At 43.6% G+C, this 14,544-nt stretch overlaps 1 protein-coding gene across 1 annotated transcript in view; it reads left to right on the top strand.

Moving 5' to 3' along the window:
* SI (sucrase-isomaltase) overlaps positions 1-14,544 on the top strand; it is a 230,712-nt gene that overhangs the window by 28,173 nt on the left and 187,995 nt on the right. Inside the window, exon 2 of the mRNA XM_030216421.1 lies at positions 11,731-11,854. Within this exon, the coding sequence (XP_030072281.1) occupies positions 11,731-11,854 (124 nt within the window). The remainder of the gene's footprint in view (positions 1-11,730; positions 11,855-14,544) is intronic.

The raw sequence follows: 14,544 nt of genomic DNA, 5'->3' as shown, positions 1-14,544 counted from the left end.
GAGACGCCGCCCCCCCCCCCCCCCCCCCCCCATCCTACATGCTTGATCTCATTGACCTCCCACCCAGAAATGCCAATAGATCTGCCCGCACATTTCTTAATCTACACTTCCCCAGCTGCAAAGGAATAAAATACAAACTAACACATATGTCCAGCTTTTCCTACATGAGCACGCAGCTATGGAATGCACTTCCAAATCACTTGAGATCAATTCATGAACTAACCAATTTTCGCAAATCGTTGAAAACCTCTCTCTTCACCAAAGCCTACCACAAGAATCCATAACTAACTACAACACAGCATCACTCCTCTCTACTATGACAATCTTTTTTTCTATAACTGCTGATTAGACTGACTTGTTAGCCTTGTTAACCTTGTTACTCTTGATATTTCTGTAACACCAATTGTATCTTTGTACCCTGAAATGGTGATACCATTACAGGTCTTTGTAAGCCACACTGAGCCTGCAAATAGGTGGGGAAATGTGGGATACAAATGCAATAAATAAATAAATAAAATAAACTTGCTAAGTGTATTCTGTAATGAAGTGCTCTGAACTTCTAACGGGGGCAGGCAAAAATGGGTGTTTTGTGGGCGTTCCAGAATTTATGCACATAGTTATAGAATACAGAAAGGAGAAAAGATAGGAAAGGAATTGCGAGACTGAAAGATAATGAGAATGGTTATGTGGAAAGTGAGGAGGATAAAGCGAATGTGCTAAACAATTACTTCTCTTCGGTGTTCACCGAGGAAAATCCCGGCGAAGGACCGCGGTTGGCTGCTGAAGGAATATTTGGGAATGGAGTGGATACTGCGCCGTTTACAGAAGAACGAGTTTATAAACAGCTGGAGAATCTGAAATATCAACTAAGCTTATTCTATAATCACAATATGCTTAGTCGGCACTGATTTCAACGGCGATATTTTTTTAGGCACCATATATAGAATCTTCCCCATAACATGGTGCCTGTGCGTGCCACAATTTTTGAGTTAATTTGCATTTGAATGTTCCAAACTATACAAACTGCAAAACCCCTCCCCAATCTGCTGCTCAGCAATGCCTCTTCATATGTGCAGGCTAACAACTTTCTTATTAGGCTAACCGATATTGGAGGAGCAATTTGTATACAACACCATTTCTGCAAGGAAAGCATTAGGCTTCCTGCAGAAATTCCTTTGAAAATTGCTCTTCTTAAGGATAATTCCCTGGTCTTTTACACTAAGCTGCCTTAAATTACTAGCACACGTCAATCAACAAGCACTAATTGGCAATAACATGTTATTTGCCAATAATATAGCTCAACACAATATTTTTTTTTCTTTACCATAATACATGCTAAATAATAATGAGCTGTAAAGCATGCAAGAGTTTATGTGACAATATTTCCCAGTGGTAGGAAAGTCATACAGTGCAATTTTGGCTCACGATATCAGTACACAATAAGGATGAGAAGCCAAAAATGCCTTATCACCACAGTGCCTCACTCTCATACAGTCCTAAATACTGATTTGTCACAACTCCATGGAAATCAATGTGGAAAAATCTAAAATCACAGAAATGAAATCAAGCCCAGAATTTCTACAGCACAGACTGACCTAATTCAACATATTTTAACATACCAGAAATATACTTGTTATGGCAACATCACATTACCTAAGTACTTGCACATGCATTATAAAGTAACTCACATTGCAACGATAACGATAATTTACTATTAATTAGGATGTACTGTACACTCACAGTTGCTGTGCATACACGCTTTTGTTGAAAGGATAGAATATTTTCCAGAAATTTATATTTACTTTGCAATGTAAAATGCTTTCAGCATGATAAAATGTACATTTATCAATTCCTATTGTATTGATCTAAAAGCCGAAGATTAGTTTTAATGGGTTTTGTTGCTTTTGTACGTTAAACATTAATGGTGGCACGCTGTTCTTCACACAAGACTGAGCAGTTGGCTATGCAGCCCAAACACTTCAACAGTAAGTGTTTGTCAGTGATGGCATGGATCCTAACTTTAGAAAGCAATCTGCCTCTCTGGGGAGCATCTCAGAGATGAACAGCTGGTGTATTTATCCTTGCAAATCACAAGCTAAAAAAGATCAGATTTCCATGCAGGAACATTTATGCAGCTGCTAAAAATAAATGTTTTAAAATATTTTGGACAGTAATGCAAAAAGATATATAATGTCCGGCAGAAACAGAATTTCAGATCTTAATGGACTTAGAGGGTCTTTTACTAAAGCTTAACTCCAGTTATCTGCAGCAGGGCCCACAGGAATAAAATGGGCCCTGCTGCAGATAACTCGAGCTAAGCTTTAGTAAAAGACCCCCTTAGGGCCCTGTTCACTATCCTGCTTATTTTCGAAGGAGAAGGGCGGCCATCTTCCGACACAAATCGGGAGATGGCCCAAATCGGTATAATCGAAAGCCGATTTTGGCCGGCTTCAACTGCTTTCCGTCGCAGGGCCGGCCAAAGTTCAAGGGGGCGTGTCCGCAGTGTACTGAAGGCGGGACAGGGGCGTGGTTAAGAGATGGCCAGCCTCGGCCGATAATGGAAAAAAGAAGGCCAGATCTGACGAGCATTTGGCCGACTTTGCTTGGTCCTTTTTTGCTCATGACCAAGCCTTGAAAAGTTGCCCCAACTGACCAGATGACCACTGGAGGGAATGGGGGATCACCTCCCCTTACTCCCCCAGTGGTCACCAACCCCCTCCCACCCAAAAAAATAAAAATAAAAAACATTTTTCTGCCAGCCTCTATGCCAGCCTCAAATGTCATACCCAGCTCCATCACAGTACTATGTAGGTCCCTGGAGCAGTTTTTAGTGGGTACTGCAGTGCACTTCAGGCAAGCGGACCCAGGCCCCCCCCCCACCTGTTACACTTGTGGTGGTAAATGGGAGCCCTCCAAAACCCACCACAAACCCACTTTACCCACATCTAGGTGACCCCCTTCACCCGTAAGGGCTATGGTAGTGGTGTACAGTTGTGGGGAGTGGATTTTGGGGGGCTCAGCACACAAAGTAAGGGAGCTATGTACCTGGGAACAATTTATGAAGTCCACTGCAGTGCCCCCTAGGGTGCCCGGTTGGTGTCCTGGCATGTGAGGGGGACCAGTGCACTACAAATGCTGGCTCCTCCCATGACCAAATGCCTTGGATTTGGCCGGTTTTGAGATGGCCGCCATTAGTTTCCATTATCAGCAAAAACCAATGGCGGCCATCTCTAACGCCGGCGATCTCTAAGGGCGGGCCAAATGTTGAGATTTGGCCAGCCTCGACCGTATTATCAAAATGAAAGATGGCCAGCCATCTTGTTTCGATAATACAGTCAGGTAGACCGCTTAACGGGGCCGTCATTAGAGATGGCTGCCCTTATAGATGGCCGCCCCCGTTCGATTATGCCCCTCCACGGCATGTTAGCGTTTTTAATGTGCCTACAATTAACATGCACGCTAACCATGTAAGCACCTATAGGGATATTGTAGGCGTATACATGGTTAATGCGTGTGAAAAGCGCTAACGCGCCTATAATGCAGTTTAGTAAACAGGGCCCTGAGGGCCCCTTTTACCAAACTGCAGTAAAAGGGGGCCTGCGCTGGAGTCAGCGTGTGTTTTTCACGTGAGCTGAGGGAAGTCTCTCTTTCCTGCAAGAAATGGCCGTGCAGCAAGTAAAGCCATTGAGGTGGCGGTAAGGGTCCCATGCTAACTCGGCAGTAACCGGGCAGAGCGAAATACCCGATTACTGCCAGGTACACTCCGGTGCTACAAAAATAAAGATATCCTTGTACCGCCAGATATGACAGTGCGCGACGGGTGGGAAGTACTGCCGGTCTGCTGCGGTAGCCCGGCGGTACTTCCTGTTTAGCGAGCAGTTATCCCACATTGGGCTTACCGCTTCTTAGTAAAAGGGGCCCTTTATAAAGTCACACAGACACTTCAGAGGCCCCTTTTACCAGACTGCAGTAAAAGCAGGCCTGCGGTGGTGCAAATGCATGTTTTTGTTATGTGCTGAGGCCCCCATTTACCACAGCGGATAAAAGACTGGGTTAAGAAAAAAAAAGAAATGGCCATGCGTCAAGTGAACCACTTGCAACACAGCCATTTCCAGGGGGAACCCCTACGGTGACTTTAAGGGCTCCCACACTAACCCTACTACTACTACTTATCATTTCTATAGCGCTACTAGACGTACGCAGCGCTGTACATTTGAACATGAAGAGACAGTCCCTGCTCGACAGAGCTTACAATCTAATTAGGACAGACAAACAGGACAAACAAGAGATAAGGGAATATTAAAGTGAGGATGATAAAATAAGGGTTCTGAACAAGTGAATAAGGGTTAGGAGTTAAAAGCAGCATCAAAAAGGTGGGCTTTTAGCTTAGATTTGAAGATGGCCAGAGATAGAGCTTGAGTACCAGCTCAGGAAGTCTATTCCAGGCGTATGGTGCAGCAAGATAAAAGGAACAGAGTCTGGAGTTAGCAGTGGAGGAGAAGGGTGCAGATATGAGAGATTTACCCAGTGAACGGAGCTCCCGGGGAGGAATGTTGGGAGAGATGAGAGTGGAGAGGTATTGAGGAGCTGCAGAGTGAATGCACTCATAGGTCAATAAGAGGAGTTTGAACTGTATGCGGAAACTGACAGGAAGTCTTTTCTTCAATAAAGAAGTTTTTATGATATTGTCTCCAGGATTTGTATTTCTGTGGTCAAACATCCCACTTTTTACCTATATCAGAAAGGAAAGGGCAAATTTTGCTGATATTATAGAGAAAGAAACGACAGGCTTTAGCAGTCTGTTGAATATGTGCAGAGAAGGAGAGGGAGGAGTCGAAGATGACCCCAAGGTTACGAGCTGCAGTAACCCGGCAGTAACTGAGCAGCCTGTGGCACTGCCTGATTACCGCCGGGTAAGCCCGGCACCACAAAAATACAAAATAGATTTTTTTATCTTGGGAAATGGCATGCGCTGGGGGTGGGAACTACCGCTTGGTTCCTGCTTTAGCCCGGCAGTAGTTCCGGATTGGTGCGTGCCCAGTGCATTTTTTTTCTAGCGAAAAAAGTGCTGGTACTCAAATGCCAGGCCACCCTTCAGGGGTAGGGTGCTCACTGAGGGACCCACCCCACTATAGCCAAGCCCCTTGCAACCGGTCACAGAATCTATGACAAGGCAGAATTTGTTTGTAGGGCCTGAGCTCTTTCACTACAACTTGGGGACCATGGGTCAATTTTAGTAGACAATAGAAAAGGTGCCGGTACTCAGTGCCCCCAAGTACCCCCTCAAAAAAAGCCCTGCGCATGCCAACCCTTTAGTAATAGGGTCCCTTAAAAATTAACATTATTGATGAAATGAGAAAAAATGATATTGATATAAACAAATGTTAGAAAACAGCATTTACTACATGTCTTTAAATTAAACCATTTCCTCAATACCTACAACTTGGAGAAAAAGTAAGTACTAAGAAGAAATAGAATTGAAAAAAAAAAAGAGGAAAAAACAGAAGGAATTTTACCTGGTGACCTAGAATACTGCAGGCTTTTCTCCCAACCCTTTATTCTAAGAAGGGTCTCCAGATTTTTGTAACTTCTGTTGTCTTTTGTATGTCAGTATCTCAGATATAAACTTATCGTTTGAATCCAGGCCTCTAGGGCTGAGGCAGTATCAGTAGAGTAGCTACAGGTGGGCTGTGGCCCACCCAATTTGGACTCAGGCCTACCCAAAATTGTGGCACTCTTGCTGTGGCTGGTGGGAATCCCCAAACCCCACCAGCTAAAGATTTTCTCCTCAGGCAGCCAATGCTCTTCCAAACAGCAGCAGGCACCACACACCAGCCCCTCTGTCTGCACATGCTCAGTTTTCACCAGGCGGAAGCACTGAGCATGTAGGGACTACTGGCAGAGTCATCAGCTCAAGTCAAGTGCTGCCAGCTGCTGTTTGGAAGAGCACTGGCTGCACGAGGAGGAGGAAATCTTCAGCTGGTGCAGTTTGGGGATCCTCAGCAACTCAGGTATTTAATATTTTGTGTTTGAGGGTAGGGGATAGGCAGAATGCAGAGAACAGAGCGGAGGGGGGCCAGGAGGGTCTGAATTCCATGCCCATCTGGCAACGCCCCTGGGCAGTAGAGGCAAGCTATGAATGCATAATGGTCAGTGGTAGGCTCTGGGTGCAGTGTGACTTGGGTTGCAGGCGTTGTGGCACTGGTGAGGAGATTTGCAGTGCTCTATGGTATGCTCTGGTAGTAGCAGCAGGGTTTGGGTCACAGTATGTGGTTGAGAAAGAAGAGAGTGTGCATTGGTCTTTGATGGTACAATTCCATATTGGCGCAAGGATCTGCTGTGTTCTGAACTCAAGCAGGGACGCTGATGATTTTCATGATCAACGTCAACATGCACTACAGTGGGTCATCCAGTAGGTTAATCGTATTTGTTAATCTGTAAAAAGCAACAGTAGGGAAATCCATCAAGCTGGCAAGATTGAAGGTAAAAACACAAGACGAAGACTGACAATGTAACGGGTTGATAAAAATAGCTATGGACACCCCTCTATCAACAATTAGTCGCCTGACAGAAGACCGGACACGGCTCAGGACAATTATCCATATGGTCACCACGAGTCAACAATGATTCAGCAGCATGTAACAGCAACAAAACATTATAATCAGCCATTGTTTGAGGTGTGTGAGAGAAGCAAGAAAGCAAGTTAGCTGTTGCTGGAGAGGTCCATAAAAGTTCTTTCCAGCAATATCCATTTTGAGCTAGCATTATGTTTTTATTTCCGAACTCCTGTTGTGAAAGTCTCTACTAACTCTTGCTGTATAGCTAAAATTAAATTCCAGGCTTTCTTTAGCAAAATGTTTTAGGATTTATCAAAATTTATGTATTTATTTTCCCCCCTATGGAATAGAATTTAATGTTTGGTGTGACAGTTCTATAAATCTGTGCATCCTTTTTGGCACCCTGATGTAGCATAGAGAATGCCAATTCTATAATGGCATCCGGATCATGCCATTACAGAATTCTAGAATAAACCCACATATTGTGCAAAAAAGAAGGCATGCCTGCTTATGCCAAGTCAACGCCAAGTTAACATGTGCATCTGACGGCATTCTATAAAATATGTGCATGCTTCACCCACATGCACACCCCCTTTTTTTTTGTTGTGTGCTATGCTACCTACACATGAGCTTAACAGAACAGTGCTTTGGACACATAAGTGGTGCCTATTCTGCATTTATGTGCAAGAAACACAGATCTATCTTATTTAAAATTGCTCTTTAATTTTTTAACTATTTACTAGAGTTGTCAATGTTATATTCATTTCAATAATAATTGAAAGGACGATACTTAGGAGCCTGTTAATTAAATGGCTGTAAAGTTTTGCTTTTTCTATGCACGAGCTGCAAAAATTAATGCAAGGCAACTGCACACCCGATGGGTGTAGCCAGCATCTGCTCCTGTAGTTACTGCACACTAATTACTTTTACAACATACAGTGGTGGAAATAAGTATTTGATCCCTTGCTGATTTTGTAAGTTTGCCCACTGACAAAGACATGAGCAGCCCATAATTGAAGGGTAGGTTATTGGTAACAGTGAGAGATAGCACATCACAAATTAAATCCGGAAAATCACATTGTGGAAAGTATATGAATTTATTTGCATTCTGCAGAGGGAAATAAGTATTTGATCCCCCACCAACCAGTAAGAGATCTGGCCCCTACAGACCAGGTAGATGCTCCAAATCAACTCGTTACCTGCATGACAGACAGCTGTCGGCAATGGTCACCTGTATGAAAGACACCTGTCCACAGACTCAGTGAATCAGTCAGACTCTAACCTCTACAAAATGGCCAAGAGCAAGGAGCTGTCTAAGGATGTCAGGGACAAGATCATACACCTGCACAAGGCTGGAATGGGCTACAAAACCATCAGTAAGACGCTGGGCGAGAAGGAGACAACTGTTGGTGCCATAGTAAGAAAATGGAAGAAGTACAAAATGACTGTCAATCGACAAAGATCTGGGGCTCCACACAAAATCTCACCTCGTGGGGTATCCTTGATCATGAGGAAGGTTAGAAATCAGCCTACAACTACAAGGGGGGAACTTGTCAATGATCTCAAGGCAGCTGGGACCACTGTCACCACGAAAACCATTGGTAACACATTACGACATAACGGATTGCAATCCTGCAGTGCCCGCAAGGTCCCCCTGCTCCGGAAGGCACATGTGACGGCCCGTCTGAAGTTTGCCAGTGAACACCTGGATGATGCCGAGAGTGATTGGGAGAAGGTGCTGTGGTCAGATGAGACAAAAATTGAGCTCTTTGGCATGAACTCAACTCGCCGTGTTTGGAGGAAGAGAAATGCTGCCTATGACCCAAAGAACACCGTCCTCACTGTCAAGCATGGAGGTGGAAATGTTATGTTTTGGGGGTGTTTCTCTGCTAAGGGCACAGGACTACTTCACCGCATCAATGGGAGAATGGATGGGGCCATGTACCGTACAATTCTGAGTGACAACCTCCTTCCCTCCGCCAGGGCCTTAAAACTGGGTCGTGGCTGGGTCTTCCAGCACGACAATGACCCAAAACATACAGCCAAGGCAACAAAGGAGTGGCTCAGGAAGAAGCACATTAGGGTCATGGAGTGGCCTAGCCAGTCACCAGACCTTAATCCCATTGAAAACTTATGGAGGGAGCTGAAGCTGCGAGTTGCCAAGCGACAGCCCAGAACTCTTAATGATTTAGAGATGATCTGCAAAGAGGAGTGGACCAAAATTCCTCCTGACATGTGTGCAAACCTCATCATCAACTACAGAAGACGTCTGACCGCTGTGCTTGCCAACAAGGGTTTTGCCACCAAGTATTAGGTCTTGTTTGCCAGAGGGATTAAATACTTATTTCCCTCTGCAGAATGCAAATAAATTCATATACTTTCCACAATGTGATTTTCCGGATTTAATTTGTGATGTGCTATCTCTCACTGTTACCAATAACCTACCCTTCAATTATGGGCTGCTCATGTCTTTGTCAGTGGGCAAACTTACAAAATCAGCAAGGGATCAAATACTTATTTCCACCACTGTAAGTGCGTTCTGATAAAGTAAATGCATCCATTTTATCAGTAATGCATTTACTGAAGCTCCTCCAGATCAAAAGAAAACCCAGACCCCCTTGTCAGCCTAAACATCTATCTGACGGTGTCCTCTGAGAATCTCAAGAACCCCACAACCTCAACATCTCCCTGGTAACCTCAATAACCTCCATCTCCTCTCAGTAGCCCCCAGTAACCTCAACAAACCCTCATACACTTCACAGCTTCTCTCAGCTCTTGCAAGAGGGTCCCTGGTAATGAGTAGGGGGCGGGGAGAAGAAATCCCTAGAGGCTCAGGATTAAAATGGGGTTTCTGACTTCTAGCAGTAGTCTTGCGGTACTACCACGAGGGTAAAGCAGTCAAATAGGGCCATGCACTCTTTGGCTCCTTTTCCTGCAGCAAAGTATCACAAGATAATTATTAGGCACCAGAAGTGCCATTTTAATCCAGGTCTACCATTATTTGACATCTTGATTCCTAGAGGTACCATTTTAATCCTGAGCCACTGAAAGGACAGCAGTGTCTGGGGATCACTTCTGCCTTCCCTCTAGACACCCTCGAAAGAGCCAAGAAAGGCTTCCAGGGGGCTATTAAACACACTGGGAGGAGTCTTTGAGACTGCCAGTGGGTGCTACGAGACTGCTTAGGGGAGTGGAAAGGTTGTTGTAAGGATGCTGGGGAACTATTGGGTTATGGATATTGTGATTGCTGCACTAGCCACTGTAAGAGCACCACCTATGGTATGGATACACTTACTGCATTCTCTACATTGAGTACATCTGTGCTATCTGCAGGGGTTGACAGCGCACAGTCACTTACTATGCCACATGCTGTTCACACCCATGGCCCACCCATTCTCTACTTATTTCCTGCTCCCCTTCAATTACAAGCAGTTACCATGCAAATTAATGTTCTGTAGGTATTGCAGCCCTACGGTAACTGTTACCATAGCCGTTACTGTGCGTTAATTCACTTGCAGGCTTATTTTCGAAAGAGAAGGGCGCCCATCTTTCGACACAAATCTCAAGATGTGCCCAGTTGGTGTCTTGGCATGTCAGGGGGGCCAGTGCACTACAAATGCTGGCTCCTCCCATGACCAAATGGCTTGGATTTGGGCGTTTCTGAGATGGGTGTCCTCGGTTTCCATTATCGGCAAAAATCGGGGACAACCATCTCTAAGGATGACCATCTCTAAGGTCAACCTAATTTTCGCGATTTGGCCTTCCTCGACTGTATTATCGAAACGAATGATGGATGCCCATCTTGTTTCAATAATATGTGTTTCCCCACCCCTTCGCGGGGACGTCCTGCGAGGACGTCCTCAGGAAAACTTGGGCGCCCCTTTCGATTATGCCCCTCTTGGTAACTGCGTACCACACTTTAATAATCAGGCCCCTTATTTTCAAAAAATTTTCAAAGTTTATTTCAACTATGAAGCTCATTCCTAAATAAGGCATTTATTCCCTCAAATAGGACATAGACTATAAAGATTGTGCAGACTGTGCTCATCGTGAAGCATAGTTTAATATTCTTTAAGTGTAAGGTTACATATTTTGGCCATTAAATATGGACCCCCCCCCCCCCCCCGAGTATTTTCCATGGGTTAGTGGTCTGTTTACAAAGAAATTTACTACAAGTTCAAATGAGTTCTTCAGGGAACTCATAACAACTCGAATGTGTATTGTTACGGATGGATAGGAACGTCGCACGCCTGCCCATGGTAATGTGCATTGGTAACCCATGATCGTGTGGCTGCCGTGGCTTAAAGAGGCTGAAGTGATAAAAATCCCTAATGATTCAGTGGACAGGGTCTGACCTACCCCTATTATCCTATGCAACCCATCAATTTGTTTCTTAAAAAAAAAAGTCTGTCTGCAAGCCCTTCCCATGTGGAGGCTCCACCCCCTTTCAAAATGTCACAGAGCCCCTTAGTGGGCTCCTCACTGACCCTCCAAAAGCTAAGCCCGATAACATTATGAATCACAGAGGGGACAGGAGCGATTCTTACTCCAGTTGACCTCAGACGCTCCTTTGCCCCACACGTATGCACTTTCTCTGTGAAAATTATCCCAGAATAAATATCCATACACACGCCTACATTTTGAGAATTTTAAAATGTGAGCACAGTTTCAGATGACACTCAAACCCTGACCCAATGCCTTCTTTACTCAAGGGTGTACTTTTGCAGGTAAAATATGCTTGAATTGTCTCTCATTACATGCCTGCTTTTAACTACATATAGGGAGGATGATTTTACCAAAGTGCAATTCCGAGGGTAATGTACTGCTTTATTCATGGAAATGGATTTACAAAACTATCCTCCCTAAACAACTGAATTGCCTTTACAGGCAATTTAAAAACAAAATAAGTATGAATAGAAAATAAATGGATGCGATTCAAGGACCATCACAGGTTTTGTATGGAATTAAGTACTAATTTCATAGTGCATGTTCTTAATTTTCTATGCTAGCTAAGGGGACTTTATTTTATATTCTTTGTTAAATCATTTTAATGTTTGTTTAATTTAAATAGGGGTTTGGGTAAAACAATTTGAAAAGCCATGAAAGTGTACTTGATTACAAGGTAACACATTATTATTATTGTTGTTGTTGGTTTTTTTTTCTCTCATTCTAGATGGGGAAACGGAAATTCAGTGGCTTAGAAATCTCCCTAATTGTCATGTTCATCTTGGTGACTATAGTTGCAATAGTTATGATAGTGCTTTTGGCTACAGGAGAATCAGGAGTAAAAACTGACAGTAAGTAAATGCTTTATTTTAAGGGACAGGTCCTTTAATGGTGCACTTTAAACGTTGTGGAGCTCTTTTACAAAGCGTCAGTAAGCCCAACACGGGTTTATCGAACGCTAAATCGGGTCTACTGCTGGTCCAACACGGCCACCGGCAGTTGTTCCGCCCTAAGCATGTGCCATTTCTGGGGGAAAAGAAAACTCCCGGAAATGGCTTGTGTGGCGGTAACCCGACGCTCACTGCCTGGTTACCGTTGGGTTACTGTGGGAGCCCTTATTGCCACCTCAATGGGTGACAGTAAGGGTTCCCCGCCGCATGGCCACCTGGTAAGAGTTCTCTTACCATATGGCCATATTTGTCTGGTGGCTTTTTACCCACTGCGATAAAAAGGGCTCTGGCACGCGGGAAAAACAGCCTCCACTGCTAGTACAGGGCCCTTTTCCCCACAGCTTGGTAAAAGGACCCATGAGTTGTGAACATGTCAACCCAAACTGACCCAACCCATCCTTCCACCTCCCCTTTCCTCTACGTCTCTTCCTTTCCCCTGCAAGGCACTCTGTTTTCTCTCTCAGCTACAAGGTAGTCTATATCTCTCCTTGTTTTTTCTTCCACCCCTCACATTATCTTTGCATTCATATCCCTTCTGTTCCCAACCAGTCTCTCTCTCTCTCTCTCTTACCTTCTCTCTTCTTTTCCTCCTCCCCAAAAGACCTCCTTTTTTGCCTTCCCTTTCTCCCCAAGGCACTATATCTCTCTCGTCTCGCCCTTCCAAAGGCACCGACTCTTTCTCCATTCCCTCCATCTATGAGGACCTCTTTTCTGTCTGTTCCCATTCCTTTCCCCAAGACATCCTCTGTGTCTCACTTCCCTTCCCTCATTGGGCATTCTCTCTCTCTCTTTTTTTTTTTTTTTTATATCCTTCTACCCCACCAGACATCCTGGGCCCGGTACTGATCGAATTTATCCTCCTACCTTTGATTCATAAATTGGCCGCTTTGAAAATTTACTAGAGCTGAGCGCATATATTTTATTTTTTTACTCAAAATCTCACTAAACTCTTAAATTTAAGAGCATAAAAAGTGGGTGCTAACAGGAGCGGATTTAGAGCAGAGAAAAGAAGTTAGGAGCTTAGCACTGTTTTTCAGCACTAGGCTCCTGAATCTAGGCAATGAAATGGCAAGTCTAAATTTATGAGCATAACTTTTAAGTTCCTAAATTAAGATGCATTTTCAACTAAAAGGTTATGCTCCTAGGTTTGTCTGAAAACAGGGTACAAATCTAGGAGGCTAACTTAGGAGCTCAGCATTTTCTGAATATTGGGCCCAGTGTTCTCATTTATGATTCCTCTGCCTTCCCACCTCTGAGAAGGCTCATAATATCAAAAAGACCTAGAAGAAAAGAGCTGGATAATTCTGCCAGGTTGAAGAGAAAAAAAACAGAAAAGAAAAGAAATATAAGCTTTGAATCGTTTATCCTGTCTTTCTTTAACATACAGCAGTAGTGGAGTGGAGGAGTAGCCTAAAGGTTAGTGCAGCAGGCTTTGATCTTGGAGATCTGGGCAAGTTACTTAACCCTCCATTGCCCCAGGTACAAAAACCTCAGATTGTGATTCCTCTAGGAACAGAGGAGTGTGGTAGCCGTGTTAGTCCACTCTTAAGGTTATCAATAGAAATCAAACAAAATAAAACATGGAAAAGAAAATAAGATGATGCCTTTTTTATTGGACATAACTTAATACATTTCTTGATTAGTTTTCGAAGGTTGCCCTTCTTCGTCAGATCGGAAATAAGCAAATGTGCTAGCTGACAGTGTATATAAGTGATAACATTCAAGCATTACTATCCACACCCACCCTGTTAGAATATCAATGATATGCTTTGATGTCCCCATGCATACTTCCTACCCACCCCCATCCTCCCACCCTGTCAGACTGTCATAGTAATGCTTGAATGTTATCACTTATATACACTGTCAGCTAGCACATTTGTTTATTTCCGATCTGACAAAGAAGGGCAACCTTCGAAAGCTAATCAAGAAATGTATTAAGTTATGTCCAATAAAAAAGGTATCATCTTATTTTCTTTTCCATGTTTTCTTTTGTTTGATTTCTATAGATTCTACATGGAATGTTGCTATTCCACTAGCAACATTCCATGTAGAAGTCGGCCCTTGCGGATCACCAATGTGGCCGCGCAGGCTTCTGCTTCTGTGAGTCTGACGTCCTGCACGTACGTGCAGGACGTCAGACTCACAGAAACAGAAGCCTGCGCAGCCTTCTACATGGAATGTTGCTAGTGGAATAGCAACATTCCATGTAGAATCTCCAATAGTAGCAACATTCCATGTAGAATCTCCAATGGTATCTATTTTACTGTCATAGTAATGCTTGAATGTTTTCACTTATATACACTGTCAGCTAGCACATTTGCTTATTTCCCATCTGAGGAAGAAGGGCAACCTTCGAAAGCTAATCAAGAAATGTATTAAGTTATGTCCAATAAAAAAGGTATCATCTTATTTTCTTTTCCATGTTTTATTTTGTTTGATTTCTATTGATAAACTCTAGGAACAGAGAAAGTACCTGGATATAATTTGTACAGCACTGCGTACGTCTAGTAGCGCTATAGAAATGATTAGTAGTAGTAGTTTGGGGTTATGGGCAACATTCTTATATCTGAATAGAAACAGTTGAGTGTTAC

This window comes from Microcaecilia unicolor, chromosome 10 (assembly GCF_901765095.1).
Source record: "Microcaecilia unicolor chromosome 10, aMicUni1.1, whole genome shotgun sequence".
Taxonomy (NCBI): domain Eukaryota; kingdom Metazoa; phylum Chordata; class Amphibia; order Gymnophiona; family Siphonopidae; genus Microcaecilia; species Microcaecilia unicolor.
Note: the sequence above shows the minus strand (reverse complement) of the source record. Positions and strands in the feature narration are given on the sequence as shown.